Raw genomic sequence first — 14,265 nt, forward strand, 5'->3', positions numbered from 1 at the left:
GAAAGAGAAAAGCAGAGGAGAGATTTTTTTAGAACAATAATCATCAAACCTTTTATCCTGGTATATAATATTCCCATTGCACTATTCTAGATCATATGACTGCATTCAAAAGTATTCGCTCCGCATGTGCTTTGTTTAGTAGCGAGCTCCTGAGGTAATGAACAAGACCCATCTGTAAGACATTACAAATATGACTGTGACTCATTCTGAGCTCCCTGACCACTGCACCCTTCTTCTTCTCCTCAACCTTCTCCTTTACCTCCAGGATGTCGTCCACCTGCCCCTCATCCTTTTGGCGCCCCATTTCCTCCATTAGTTCTCCCCAAGGCAGTAATGTGGGAGTTGAGGGTCTGGATGGGATTGGGTCGACGCTGTCCATTATCTCGCCCCACATCAGTGCCTTTGGACTCGCGGGTCTGGAGGACAAAGGCTCCTCGACGCCCACAGTTTCAGGTGGCAGACTGGAGGTGGGTTGAGGTTCAGGCTCTGACTCAGCTGGTGCTGGTGTTTCTGGTGCCGCATGTAGATCTGGACAAAACCAAGGACAAGAAGGAGATAAAATGGACCGTTAAGACAGAGAAAACTTTACAACATTAAAGAATGTGCAAAAGAATCAACAGCGGAAAACTGAGATATATTTTAATCTCGTTTACCGAGTGTGAGCTCGTCAGTGGCATGAGCCTGAGCAGTGATCACACAGCCATCGTCTACACGTCCACCTTCAGGTGGTGTCACAGGAGACGTGGCGTTTCCTCCCAGAATCTCCTCCTGGACGGATGGGACGTGGTGTTCGTTCTTCCCCATCGTTGCGGGTGGAGGGTAGTAGGAGGCGGATCTCAGAACGGGGTGGGACGGGGGGTAGAACTGGTCTGGCATGATGAAGTAGGCCGGGGGGTAGAACTGCGGTGGTAGGATGGGGTAGAACAGGGGGTCGAAGTGAGCAGCCTGAGACTGAAGAAAGAAACAGTTGGATTTTAGAGAAACAAATTATTTCCTCAACAACAAAGTCCAAAAAGAAATGAACAGGTCCATACAATAGGCTACTTGTCTTACTGAATATTACAGCGACAAAATCCCGGTGGTTCTGTCATATGAACCCTGACCATCAAATTTACTCATCAGCATCATCGTCTTCAGAAGGGGATCTGGTTCCAACTTACCATTTTCGATAGAGGATGGAGTCACGTGTGAAAAGTGAAGTTTGAAGGCAGAGAGAGATGTGAAGCGTCGAGTGAGAGACGTGAAGTGTGAAATGTGGAGTGTGGAATGGAGTGTGTGTGTCATTTATATGTATTGTTTCAGGATTCCGATCTTTGAAGTTTGAATTTGAATTCGATTCTGTTTTTGTTTAAATTGTCCAGCATTAAAAACTTCATCATAGCTCCGCCCCTTTTTACAGTTCTTTGAAGTTTGTATTTCAATTGTTTGAGTTTGAATTGGACCCTAATATCGTCATTTTTATTTAAACAAGGGGAGACCCTCAAAAAACCATCAGGTTGCAGGCCTCCCCTGCATGTCTTGTATTTGTTACATTTTTTAAGCCAATTTTGTTCTTGTATGTGCAATAAACAAACAAACAAAAAAAAACAATAAAACAAGATGATGTATAGGTTCATGAATAGAGAGCTATTTATCTGAAAGGTAAATAAAAACTATGGCTTATTTGAACTTTATTAGTTACAACATAAGAGGAATTAATAACCCAATCAAGAGGGGGGAAAATTATTGGGCAACAAAAGAAATGACAATGTTCAGTGGCTCTTATTCAAGAAACTCCTTTATCTGAGACAGAGCACTTAAAATTAAAAAGAGAGCGGGTTGAGCAGAGTTACAGTCCATCATGTAGGAAAGGGAAGAAAAAAGGGGTGGCCATACTTTTCAACAAATCTGTATAATCTTGCCATATTAAATGGCAAACAGAAAACCCTTTTGACAGTCAATGCTTGGCAGTAACTGTATGTAACTGTACCGAGGGCGTTTTGATTTCGAGAGCATGGAAAAAATTTTAGTGTCAATTTCGACAGCAAAAAGATCAGAGTGAGGCCTCTCGGGGCTGAGCCGCTCATATATTAAAGCCTCGGCACTCTGCTCAACCCGCTCTCTTTTTAATTTTAAGTGCTCTGTCTCAGATAGAGTTTAATGAATAAGAGCCACTGAACATTGTCATTTCTTTAGTTGCCCCATAATTTTTTCCCCTCTTGATTGGGTTATTAATTCCTCTTATGTTATGTTTATTGCACATACAAGAACAAAATTGGCTTAAAAAATGTAACAAATACAAGACATGCAGGGGAGGCCTGCAACCTGATGGTTTTTTGAGGGTCTCCCCTTGTTTAAATAAAAATGACGATATTAGGGTCCAATTCAAACTCAAACAATTGAAATACAAACTTCAAAGAACTGTAAAAAAGGGGCGGAGCTATGATGAAGTTTTTTATGCTGGACAATTTAAACAAAAACAGAAATGAATTCAAATTCAAACTTCAAAGATCGGAATCCTGAAACAATACATATAAATGACACACACACTCCATTCCACACTCCACATTTCACACTTCACGTCTCTCACTCGACGCTTCACATCTCTCTCTGCCTTCAAACTTCACTTTTCACGCGTGACACCATCCTCTATCGAAAATGGTAAGTTGGAACCAGATCCCCTTCTGAAGATGATGATGCTGATGAGCAAATTTGATGGTCAGGGTTCATATGACAGAACCACCGGGATTTTGTCGCTGTAATATTCAGTAAGACAAGTAGCCTATTGTATGGACCTGTTCATTTCTTTTTGGACTTTGTTGTTGAAGAAATAATTTGTTTCTCTAAAATCCAACTCTGTTTCTTTCTTCAGTCTCAGGCTGCTCACTTCGACCCCCTGTTCTACCCCATCCTACCACCGCAGTTCTACCCCCCGGCCTACTTCATCATGCCAGACCAGTTCTACCCCCCGTCCCACCCCGTTCTGAGATCCGCCTCCTACTACCCTCCACCCGCAACGATGGGGAAGAACGAACACCACGTCCCATCCGTCCAGGAGGAGATTCTGGGAGGAAACGCCACGTCTCCTGTGACACCACCTGAAGGTGGACGTGTAGACGATGGCTGTGTGATCACTGCTCAGGCTCATGCCACTGACGTGCTCACACTCGGTAAACGAGATTAAAATATATCTCAGTTTTCCGCTGTTGATTCTTTTGCGCATTCTTTAATGTTGTAATGTTTTCTCTGTCTTAACGGTCCATTTTATCTCCTTCTTGTCCTTGATTTTGTCCAGATCTACATGCGGCACCAGAAACACCAGCACCAGCTGAGTCAGAGCCTGAACCTCAACCCACCTCCAGTCTGCCACCTGAAACTGTGGGCGTCGAGGAGCCTTTGTCCTCCAGACCCGCGAGTCCAAAGGCACTGATGTGGGGCGAGATAATGGACAGCGTCGACCCAATCCCATCCAGACCCTCAACTCCCACATTACTGCCTTGGGGAGAACTAATGGAGGAAATGGGGCGCCAAAAGGATGAGGGGCAGGTGGACGACATCCTGGAGGTAAAGGAGAAGGTTGAGGAGAAGAAGAAGGGTGCCGTGTGTAACCAAGGGTTGCAGAATGTGTAGAATAACCAATACATTTCCAGTTCATTGTTGTTTTAATAATAAATTAAGCAGATTTAAAATGGATACAGACAAATATTTACAGAACAGTATATGCATAAAACATTTACATAAATAGACCTAAAATACTTACCTTTTCTAAGCTAGAAATGGAAAAAAAAAATTATGTTGGAGCGCCCTCTACAGGGTACATGTAGAGAGGAAGTGTAAAAACGAAACTTAAGGAGAGAGCTTTAGAGAGACAAAAACAAAGAAATCCACGAGTAAGCCGCTGGTGAATTCTGTGAAAGAAAGATTGGTAAACGAAAGTTTAGAAAGATATCTGTGATACAATTTGAGTTGTAGACATTTGGAAACGTTTTTTGTTCAACCATAAGCTGAATTTATTTTGGAAGAGAAGACGTTTGCCGTTGTGTGAGTGCTGTTCCTAGGCCGTACAGCCAGCCTCTCCAGTGTGTCGTATCGAACCTAGTTAGATTACTTGAATTGTTTGAAGAACGAAGATTTCCGAACAAGGAGTAAGAAAGTGTAAAATATTTTGAGAACTGTATGTTTCAAAGTCTCCCTACTGACTGGTTTATTGCTGAACGTGGACAACGACGACGGAACAAGATGGCGAGCCACCCCCCAAAGAACAAAGACAAGTCTCCATGCGGCGGATTCCACTGAATCACCCCCCACTACTTGGATAAGTACAAATCTTGGGAAAGTAAACAGAGACTACCAGTTGAAAGACTAAGAATTTACCCATAGCAGACAAACTGATTTTAGGCTTTAATTTCTTTTTTTTTTGACTACGGAGGTGTAAATTTGCTTAGGCTGTACGAGATTGTTAACGTGAGTTTTGATTTGTAACCACGCAGGGGTTAGGACTGTGTGTATTTTGAATGTGTATTTTGAATGTATGTTGAGTTCATGTTAAACAAAGACTGAACTAAGTTGAAGCTTAAGAAAACTAATTAATTAGAGTACTTATTAGATTAACCTATTTTAGAGTTAGAATATTAGCTGAAAAACTTTAGGAACTAAAAGAAAGACATTTTATTTCCTGTACAAAATAAGGATACTAGAACCAAAACCAGTTTAAACTAAATAACATTAACATAGATATAAATAGGACACAAATAGGAAACCAATAGGGTTTTAATAAGGAGTTTATTTGAATTTTTGTATTTGTATGCTTCAAGGATTCTATTGTCTGTGTTGTTTCTTGTTTGTTATGTATTTTTCCATCTCTTAACTTCGTATATGTCTAAATATCATTTCTTAAGTAAAATTTTGAAACTTACCTGCGTTTGACTGCCTCCTGAAAAACCACCTAGAACTCTTCTGATCGGCCCAAATTGAGACACAGGTTACACAATTTGGCGAGCCAGCCAGGAGGAGTGCAGTTTAAATCTTGATTTAAAGAAAAAAAATCTAAATGAAATAGATTTGCTTGACTAAAGATAAATAATTCTGCCAAAACCAGAACTGAAAATGGAAGTTGTCATGGAAAAAGGAGTTAAAATCCCTAATGCTGCTCTAATTAGGGGGGTAACAGGTACAGATAAAGATGAAGAAATACTTGACTTTCTAAAGAAATATGGTTCAGTTGACAGAGTACTTCCAATTACTGATCCAAATTCAAAGTCAGGGAGATCCATAATAGTTGAATATAACTCTGGGAGAGCTGTACATGGTCTTCAGTCCCTCTTACCTTATACTCAGCAATCCAGTAGTGACCCTGGGGTGACATATACAGTTGTAGCTTTATCTGATGTATACACACAGGAAACTGGAAAAGACATAACTCAAGCTTACCTAGACGAACTCAGATCTTTATCAAAAAGTAGTGGAAAGGGCTATGAGGACATCCTGAAAGAGATGTTATCACAGATTACTGAAAACATTACCACTGAAAGAACCCTTGACCCAGCCATTGGTGAAGATGAAGTTGCAGTTGATGACATCACAATTCCTGCTTCGCCCAGGGTTGACATCATCGCCCCTGTAGAATCACAGACGCCACGTGTTTTGCACAATAGTCTAGTACCTACAATGCCAGTAGTGCAAGCCTCAGTGACTCCATCCCTCTCTAACAGTGACCTAAACCCCCCAGACATTCAGAGGGTTGTAGTAGAACACATTGTACGCAGTAATGATTTAATGGCTCAAAGCCACCTACCTGCCAGACTCCGGACCTACTCTGGTAGGACCCCTCGTCCATCTAACGAAGTTGATTATGATACCTGGCGTGCAAGTGTGGAGCTACTCTTACAAGACCCAGCTGTGTCTGACCTGCAAAGAGTACAAAAGATATGTGACAGCCTGTATCCACCAGCTTCTGATATCATTAAATCAGTTAGTCCTGGATCCCCTCCAGCAGATTATGTGAAATTACTAGATTCTGCTTTCTCCACTATGGAGGATGGCGATGAGTTATTCGCCACGTTCATGGGCATTTTCCAGAACACGGGTGAAAAGCCATCAGCTTACCTACAGAGACTTCAAGTTGCACTGACCCTAACAGTGAAACGTGGTGGTGTGCCACCTACTGATGTGAATAGGCACCTCTTAAGGCAATTCTGCAGAGGATGCTGGGATGATGCACTGATTGCAGAACTACAGCTAGAAAGGAAAAAGCAAGAGCCACCATCATTTACTGAGCTGTTGACACTTTTGCGCATTAAAGAGAACAAAAACGACTCTAAAGCATCACGGATGAAACGGCATTTAGGTGCTATCAAACAGACTGCTGCGGTAAAATCTCAAATATCCTACTCTTGTGAACAAGATGATGTTATGCAGCTAAGCTCAGTCACTGCCCAGTTGACAAAGCAAGTCGCAGAACTACAAAGTCAACTCGCCACACTGACTGCAAAAAAGCAGACATCTAAAGTTCAAAAGTCCACTGGTGTCAAACCACCGAAAGCAAGAAATGATGAAGACAATGGCAAAAATTCTAAAGCAGTAACTATACCCAAAGCTACAAGCGAACAGCACACCATCAAGCCTAGACCCTGGTATTGTTTTAAATGTGGTGAAGATGGGCATATCGCAAAATCATGCAGTAATGACCCGAATCCCACATTAGTGGCTGATAAGAAGCGACAGTTACAAGAGAGACAAAGTGAATGGGAGTCTGAGAATTCCGATAGCTCTTTAAACTAGATGGAGTTCCTGTTGAGGGACGAGCAGGAACTCAGTTTGGGAAAAGACGTCCCAAATGTCAAAGTTTAATGCAACAACAACAAATTGGAGTCAGATCACACATAGCACAGGTACCTAAAAGTTTAGTTGGCACAAAGTGTACTGCACAGATAAGAATAGCTGGAAGAAACTGCACCTGTCTATTAGATACAGGATCTCAGGTCACCACCATTCCTGAGTTTTACTACAACAGACATTTGTTAAAGCACCCCATCAACTCTCTGAACAACCTGTTGAATGTTGAGGGAGCTAATGGTCAAGCTGTCCCATATCTTGGATATATTGAAGTCACTATAGCGTTCCCCAAAGACTTTGTAGGTGTTGACATAGAAGTGCCAACATTAGCCTTGATTGTTCCAGGCCTTCCATCTAGTTCACAGCCCAATATATTAGTTGGTATGAACACACTAGATGCGCTGTACAAAGATTACTCAAAAATAAGAAATGCCCCGCATACTCCTCCCAGACTTGGTTACAGAGACGTGCTGAAAATTCTGCAGATAAGACAGAAACAGTTTACAGAGGGAAACATTGGCCTTGCTAGACTGCCTGGAAAAGACCCCAAAGTAATTCCAGCTGGACAGAGTCTAGTCCTACACACATCTGCCACCGTCAGAGATCTACACAAAGACAAATGGGCTATTCTTGAGCACCCGTCCTCTTCTATGCCGGGAGGGTTGATTGTGAAAGCCTGTTTGGTCACTATAGAGAGCCAACAGCATTCTCACTTACCTGTAGTGATCACTAATACCACAGATCATGACATCATGATTCCCCCTAGATGTGTTGTGGCAGAGCTGAATGCTGTACAGTCTGTGCTTCCTAAAGAACCTCCTAGAGTCTCTATTGATACTGACAAGGCCCCAAGCCTAGAATTCAATTTCGGAGATTCCCCCATTACTTCTGAATGGAAGGAACGACTGACGCAGAAGCTGCAGAACATGCAGGATGTGTTTTCCCAGCACCGGCTAGATTTTGGATGCACAGACAAAGTGAAGCACCGAATCAATTTGACGGATGAGACGCCCTTTAAACATCGCTGTCGACCTGTACATCCTGAGGATAGAGAAGGTGTACGAAAGCATCTCCAAGAGTTGTTGGACACAGGCATTATAAGAGAATCCGAGTCTCCTTTCTCATCGCCAATTGTTGTGGTACGAAAAAAAAATGGAGATATCAGATTGTGCATAGACTATCGGAAATTAAATTTAAGAACAGTAAAAGATGCATATGCTCTTCCTAATCTGGAGGACACTTTCATGGCTTTGACTGGATCTAAATGGTTTTCAGTGCTTGATCTAAAGTCTGGTTATTATCAGATAGAGGTTGAAGAGAGTGATAAATCAAAGACTGCCTTTGTATGCCCATTTGGATTTTATGAATTCAACAGGATGCCACAAGGAGTGACCAACGCGCCGGGCACTTTTCAGCGCATTATGGAGAAATGCATGACAGGCCTGAATCTTAAAGAAGTTCTCGTGTTTCTTGATGACATAATTGTTTTCTCAAAAGACCTAGAAGAGCATGAGGAGAGATTAATGAAAGTCCTGGGTAGACTAAGAGATTATGGTCTAAAACTAGCACCAGAAAAGTGTGTCTTCGCTCAGACTTCAGTCAAGTATTTAGGTCATATAGTGTCTCATGAGGGAGTCAAAACTGACCCAGACAAAATAGCTGCTGTGAGAACATGGCCAGTACCAACCAACTTAAAAGAACTGAAGTCATTTCTTGGATTCATTGGCTATTACAGACGATTCATAAAGGATTTCTCCCATAAAGTTAAGCCACTGAATGAATTAACATCAGGATATCCACCTTTAAGAAAAAATGTGAAAATCAAGAAGCATGAACAATATCATAATCCAAAAGAGCCATTCGGTAGCAGGTGGACAGTCAGTTGCCAGCAAGCTTTTGAGCTAATGATCAGTGAGTTAACATCTGCTCCAGTTTTAGCATTTGCTGACCCCCTGCTGCCTTATAGAGTTCATACAGATGCGAGCACTACGGGCCTGGGGGCTGCCCTTTACCAAGAGCAGGAAGGGCGCTTAAGAGTCATAGCCTATGCCAGTAGGGGACTCTCCCGTAGCGAATCTAGATACCCAGCCCATAAACTTGAATTTTTAGCCCTTAAATGGGCAGTTACAGAGAAATTTCATGATTATCTGTATGGAAGTTCCTTTACTGTAGTTACAGACAGCAATCCTCTAACATATGTGCTGTCCACTGCTAGGTTAGATGCAACAAGTTACAGGTGGCTGGCTGCTCTATCTACTTATAATTTCAAGTTAGTATATAGAGCAGGAAGACAGAACAATGACGCGGATGGGTTGTCAAGGCGACCCCATGGAGAACTTGCTGATGACCTCACATCGCAAAAAGAGCGTGAGCGCATACTAAAGTTCAGTGAAAGTCACCTGTGCGATGATGAAGTTACTTCTGATGTTGTCCGAGCTATTTGTGAGAGTCGCCTCGCCCAGACAACAGCATCTGCAGCCACTGCATTCGTTGGCTCTCTGACAATGGATACAAGTGCCATACCAGACAGTTATGAGAATGAAGACCTGTGTGGGGGATTGCCATTAATTTCCCACCTGTCTGACGTTGATCTTGAGGAGTTACAGATGGCAGACCCCTGTATTCGAGAGGTAATCAGACAGATGGAGACTGGAGAGAAGCCCTGTAGTTCAGTTAGAGAGGCCATCCCAAAATTACCTCTTCTGCTTAGAGAGCTCGATCGCTTAGTCTTAAAAGATGGAGTTCTTTACAGGAAAAGATTAACAGGCGATCAGACTACTTACCAACTTGTCTTACCTGAAGATCTTCAGAGTGATGTAATGAAGAGTTTGCACGATGACTTTGGACATTTGGGCATAGATCGAACCCTTGATTTAGTTAGAAGGAGATTCTATTGGCCCAAGATGGCTGCAGACATAGAACACAAGGTTAAGACATGCGGACGGTGTGTAAGAAGAAAAGCCTTACCTGAGAAAGTAGCTCCTCTAGTGAATATCACCACTTCTAGGCCCTTACAGCTGGTCTGCATGGACTTCCTTTCTGTAGAGCCAGATCAGAGCAGCACCAAAGACATATTAGTGGTGACAGACCATTTCACCAAATATGCCTTAGCGATCCCTACATCTAATCAGACAGCCAGAACTGTAGCAAAAGCCCTTTGGGAACACTTTATCTCCCATTATGGTTATCCAGAACGGCTGCATAGCGACCAAGGTCCTGACTTTGAGTCTCGATTGATAAAAGAGTTATGTGAGATTGCTGGAATAAAGAAAATTAGAACTACCCCTTACCATCCCAGAGGAAACCCAGTAGAAAGGTTCAATAGAACACTTCTCAGTATGCTGGGGACCCTAGAAAACAAAAGTAAGAGTCGATGGAAAGAATTTGTGAAACCCCTTGTACACGCTTACAATTGTACAAAAAATGACACGACTGGGTTTAGTCCATATGAACTCATGTTTGGCCGTGAACCAAGATTGCCAGTAGACCTAGCCTTTGGACTACCTATGAGAGAAAAAGAGCACACATCACACTCACAGTATGTACAGAATTTGAAATCTCATCTTGAGGAGAGCTTCAAGATTGCAGCTGAACATTCCAAGAAGATGGCTGGACGGAACAAAACCAGATATGACAAACATGTGACTGCTTCGCAACTGAAGGAAGGAGATCGGGTGTTAGTGAGGAACTTGCGTTTACGTGGGAAACACAAACTAGCTGACAAATGGGAGCAAACCATCTATGTAGTGCTAAGCCAGGCCGGTGATCTTCCAGTCTACAAAGTGCGCCCTGAGAATCAATCTGGACCAATGCGTACACTGCACAGGGATCTCTTGCTGCCCTGCAGTTTCCTTCCTCCGGAAGAAGAGGTAGAAGTTGGGCCAGTTCCTGCCCGAGCTCGTAGAACTCACCGAAATCACAGAGATGCGAACTTAGTAGAGGAAGAAATGGCATCTGACCCTGAAGAAGATTTGCCCTATCTCTTTGGGCCTAACGTGAACATTGAGCCTATGACATGGATTGAGTCACGTAAAAGGCAGATTAACCACAGGCCAATGACACCTGAAAAAAGTACTGTTCGACCAGATGCAGTAAGTCAAACTAAAGAAAGCTCTCTGACAACAGAGAGAAATGAAGAACACTCACCTGCAGAGACTGCTACGTCAGAAAACTTACCTTGTCCTCTTGAAGAGTCCCCACCGATGAGTCCTGAACAGAAACCTGTAGAAGAAATACCTGCAGATGAGCAATGTCCAGATGCCCTGACTGATAGCAGGTCCTCAGGGCCTGGTTCAGTCTTGGATGAACCCAGTATGGCCCAAGAGCCACAGACACAACAACCACTGATAAATACAGATACAGACACAGATCAGAATAGTGAACAAGAACAGCCTTCTCTTAGGAGATCTTATAGACACAGAGAACCCCCTAGAATGCTGACTTACCCAGAGTTTGGAAACCCACTTGTTACAATTGTGAAATCCTTGTTTCAGGGGTTGAGTACAGCTATTGTAGATTCTCTACCTGATATCACCACTCCTGAATGCCCCATCCCTATAACTGTACAGCCTTCCTGCATGCAAAGGGACTTGCATATATTCAGAGGGGGAGGGTGTAACCAAGGGTTGCAGAATGTGTAGAATAACCAATACATTTCCAGTTCATTGTTGTTTTAATAATAAATTAAGCAGATTTAAAATGGATACAGACAAATATTTACAGAACAGTATATGCATAAAACATTTACATAAATAGACCTAAAATACTTACCTTTTCTAAGCTAGAAATGGAAAAAAAAAATTATGTTGGAGCGCCCTCTACAGGGTACATGTAGAGAGGAAGTGTAAAAACGAAACTTAAGGAGAGAGCTTTAGAGAGACAAAAACAAAGAAATCCACGAGTAAGCCGCTGGTGAATTCTGTGAAAGAAAGATTGGTAAACGAAAGTTTAGAAAGATATCTGTGATACAATTTGAGTTGTAGACATTTGGAAACGTTTTTTGTTCAACCATAAGCTGAATTTATTTTGGAAGAGAAGACGTTTGCCGTTGTGTGAGTGCTGTTCCTAGGCCGTACAGCCAGCCTCTCCAGTGTGTCGTATCGAACCTAGTTAGATTACTTGAATTGTTTGAAGAACGAAGATTTCCGAACAAGGAGTAAGAAAGTGTAAAATATTTTGAGAACTGTATGTTTCAAAGTCTCCCTACTGACTGGTTTATTGCTGAACGTGGACAACGACGACGGAACAAGATGGCGAGCCACCCCCCAAAGAACAAAGACAAGTCTCCATGCGGCGGATTCCACTGAATCACCCCCCACTACTTGGATAAGTACAAATCTTGGGAAAGTAAACAGAGACTACCAGTTGAAAGACTAAGAATTTACCCATAGCAGACAAACTGATTTTAGGCTTTAATTTCTTTTTTTTTTTGACTACGGAGGTGTAAATTTGCTTAGGCTGTACGAGATTGTTAACGTGAGTTTTGATTTGTAACCACGCAGGGGTTAGGACTGTGTGTATTTTGAATGTGTATTTTGAATGTATGTTGAGTTCATGTTAAACAAAGACTGAACTAAGTTGAAGCTTAAGAAAACTAATTAATTAGAGTACTTATTAGATTAACCTATTTTAGAGTTAGAATATTAGCTGAAAAACTTTAGGAACTAAAAGAAAGACATTTTATTTCCTGTACAAAATAAGGATACTAGAACCAAAACCAGTTTAAACTAAATAACATTAACATAGATATAAATAGGACACAAATAGGAAACCAATAGGGTTTTAATAAGGAGTTTATTTGAATTTTTGTATTTGTATGCTTCAAGGATTCTATTGTCTGTGTTGTTTCTTGTTTGTTATGTATTTTTCCATCTCTTAACTTCGTATATGTCTAAATATCATTTCTTAAGTAAAATTTTGAAACTTACCTGCGTTTGACTGCCTCCTGAAAAACCACCTAGAACTCTTCTGATCGGCCCAAATTGAGACACAGGTTACACGTGGTCAGGGAGCTCAGAATGAGTCACAGTCATATTTGTAATGTCTTACAGAATGGGTCTTGTTCATTACCTCAGGAGCTCGCTACTAAACAAAGCACATGCGGAGCGAATACTTTTGAATGCAGTAATATGATCTAGAATAGTGCAATGGGAATATTATATACCAGGATAAAAGGTTTGATGATTATTGTTCTAAAAAAATCTCTCCTCTGCTTTTCTCTTTCAGGTCGTCCCTCAGTAACATCGACACTCCCTGACTGGAAATGAGAAACTTTTCAAAAATAAACTCCTCAGATTGAAAAATGCTGCACAAATGGTGTGTGTCTCTCTCATAGTGAATAAATGTTGGTGTAAACGACTCACACAGAAACAGCAGTAAAGGTGCTGCGCTGTAAATCCGCTCAAATAATCAGCTCCAAAATTCCACCTCAATCAAATGGAATTTTAATTTGACATTAAACACTGAACACCATCAAAAGCTCAATGATTAACATGGATTAGTGATGAGTGAGTGATGTTTATAGAAATACAGGTGATGTTTGTGACAGTAAACTGCTCAGAGAACACAGCAGACTCAGGGGGAAGAACACACGGGAGATTTTAAAGCGTCTGTGCGCTGCATCAGCTGTCTCGCCCCTGACCCGTAAATCCGCCACGTCACAACTTGAATGAATGAATTTATTTTTATTTTCGAACATGTATAAAGAATGTATGTAACTATTTGTACACACAAAAGAAAGAAAACGAGAAATTAACAAAAAATAAATAAAATAACATAAAGAGCTAAGACAGTACAAAACACCGCACATTGTTCGAAAAAGGAGTGGGAAGAAGTACAATACTTTTTTAATTTCCCACCCCTTTTTAACTAACCCGAAATCCAAACTACATTAATACACCTATAAAAATATATACCATATATACACTTCATGAATATATATATATATATATATATATATATATATATATATATATATATATATATATATATATATATATATATAATTACAAAAATAAATAAATATATCATATATATACACTTCATAAATATCTATATAAATATTTAATTACAAAAATAAATATCTACTGCATACCATATATACACTGCATAAATATCTACATAAATATATAATTACAAAATATATATATATATATATATATATATATATATATATATATATACTATATACCATATATACACTTCATAAATATCTATATAAATATATAATTACAAAAATAAATATCTACTACATACCTATCCCTGTAAATATGAATATATAAACTATCCCCATAAATAAATATATACCATATACTAAGTTAGTTCTAATATAACAATCATCCCTATTCTATTTATCCCTCATCATCCTCTGTTAACATACTTCCTCTTCTGTATACTTGTTTAAAAATATTTTTTGTACCTTTTTTAAAACAGATTTATATTTGCACTTTGTTT

General features: G+C 40.6%; 2 protein-coding genes across 2 annotated transcripts; both read left to right on the forward strand.

The window, feature by feature from the left end:
* The first annotated feature begins 2,694 nt into the window (after positions 1 to 2,694).
* Positions 2,695 to 3,609, forward strand: LOC132885831 (E3 ubiquitin-protein ligase Hakai-like). The gene is made up of 3 exons (XM_060920347.1): positions 2,695 to 2,703; positions 2,852 to 3,149; positions 3,275 to 3,609. Exons 1-3 carry the CDS (start codon positions 2,695 to 2,697, stop codon positions 3,607 to 3,609), a joined length of 642 nt encoding a protein of 213 aa, XP_060776330.1.
* A 1,863-nt stretch (positions 3,610 to 5,472) lies between these two features.
* LOC132885832 (zinc finger CCHC domain-containing protein 12-like) lies at positions 5,473 to 6,759 on the forward strand. Its single transcript, XM_060920348.1, has one exon. It carries the CDS (start codon positions 5,473 to 5,475, stop codon positions 6,757 to 6,759), a length of 1,287 nt encoding a protein of 428 aa, XP_060776331.1.
* The last annotated feature ends 7,506 nt before the right edge of the window (positions 6,760 to 14,265 follow it).

The sequence above is a fragment of the Neoarius graeffei genome, chromosome 5, assembly GCF_027579695.1.
Source record: "Neoarius graeffei isolate fNeoGra1 chromosome 5, fNeoGra1.pri, whole genome shotgun sequence".
In the NCBI taxonomy this organism is placed as follows: Eukaryota; Metazoa; Chordata; class Actinopteri; order Siluriformes; family Ariidae; genus Neoarius; species Neoarius graeffei.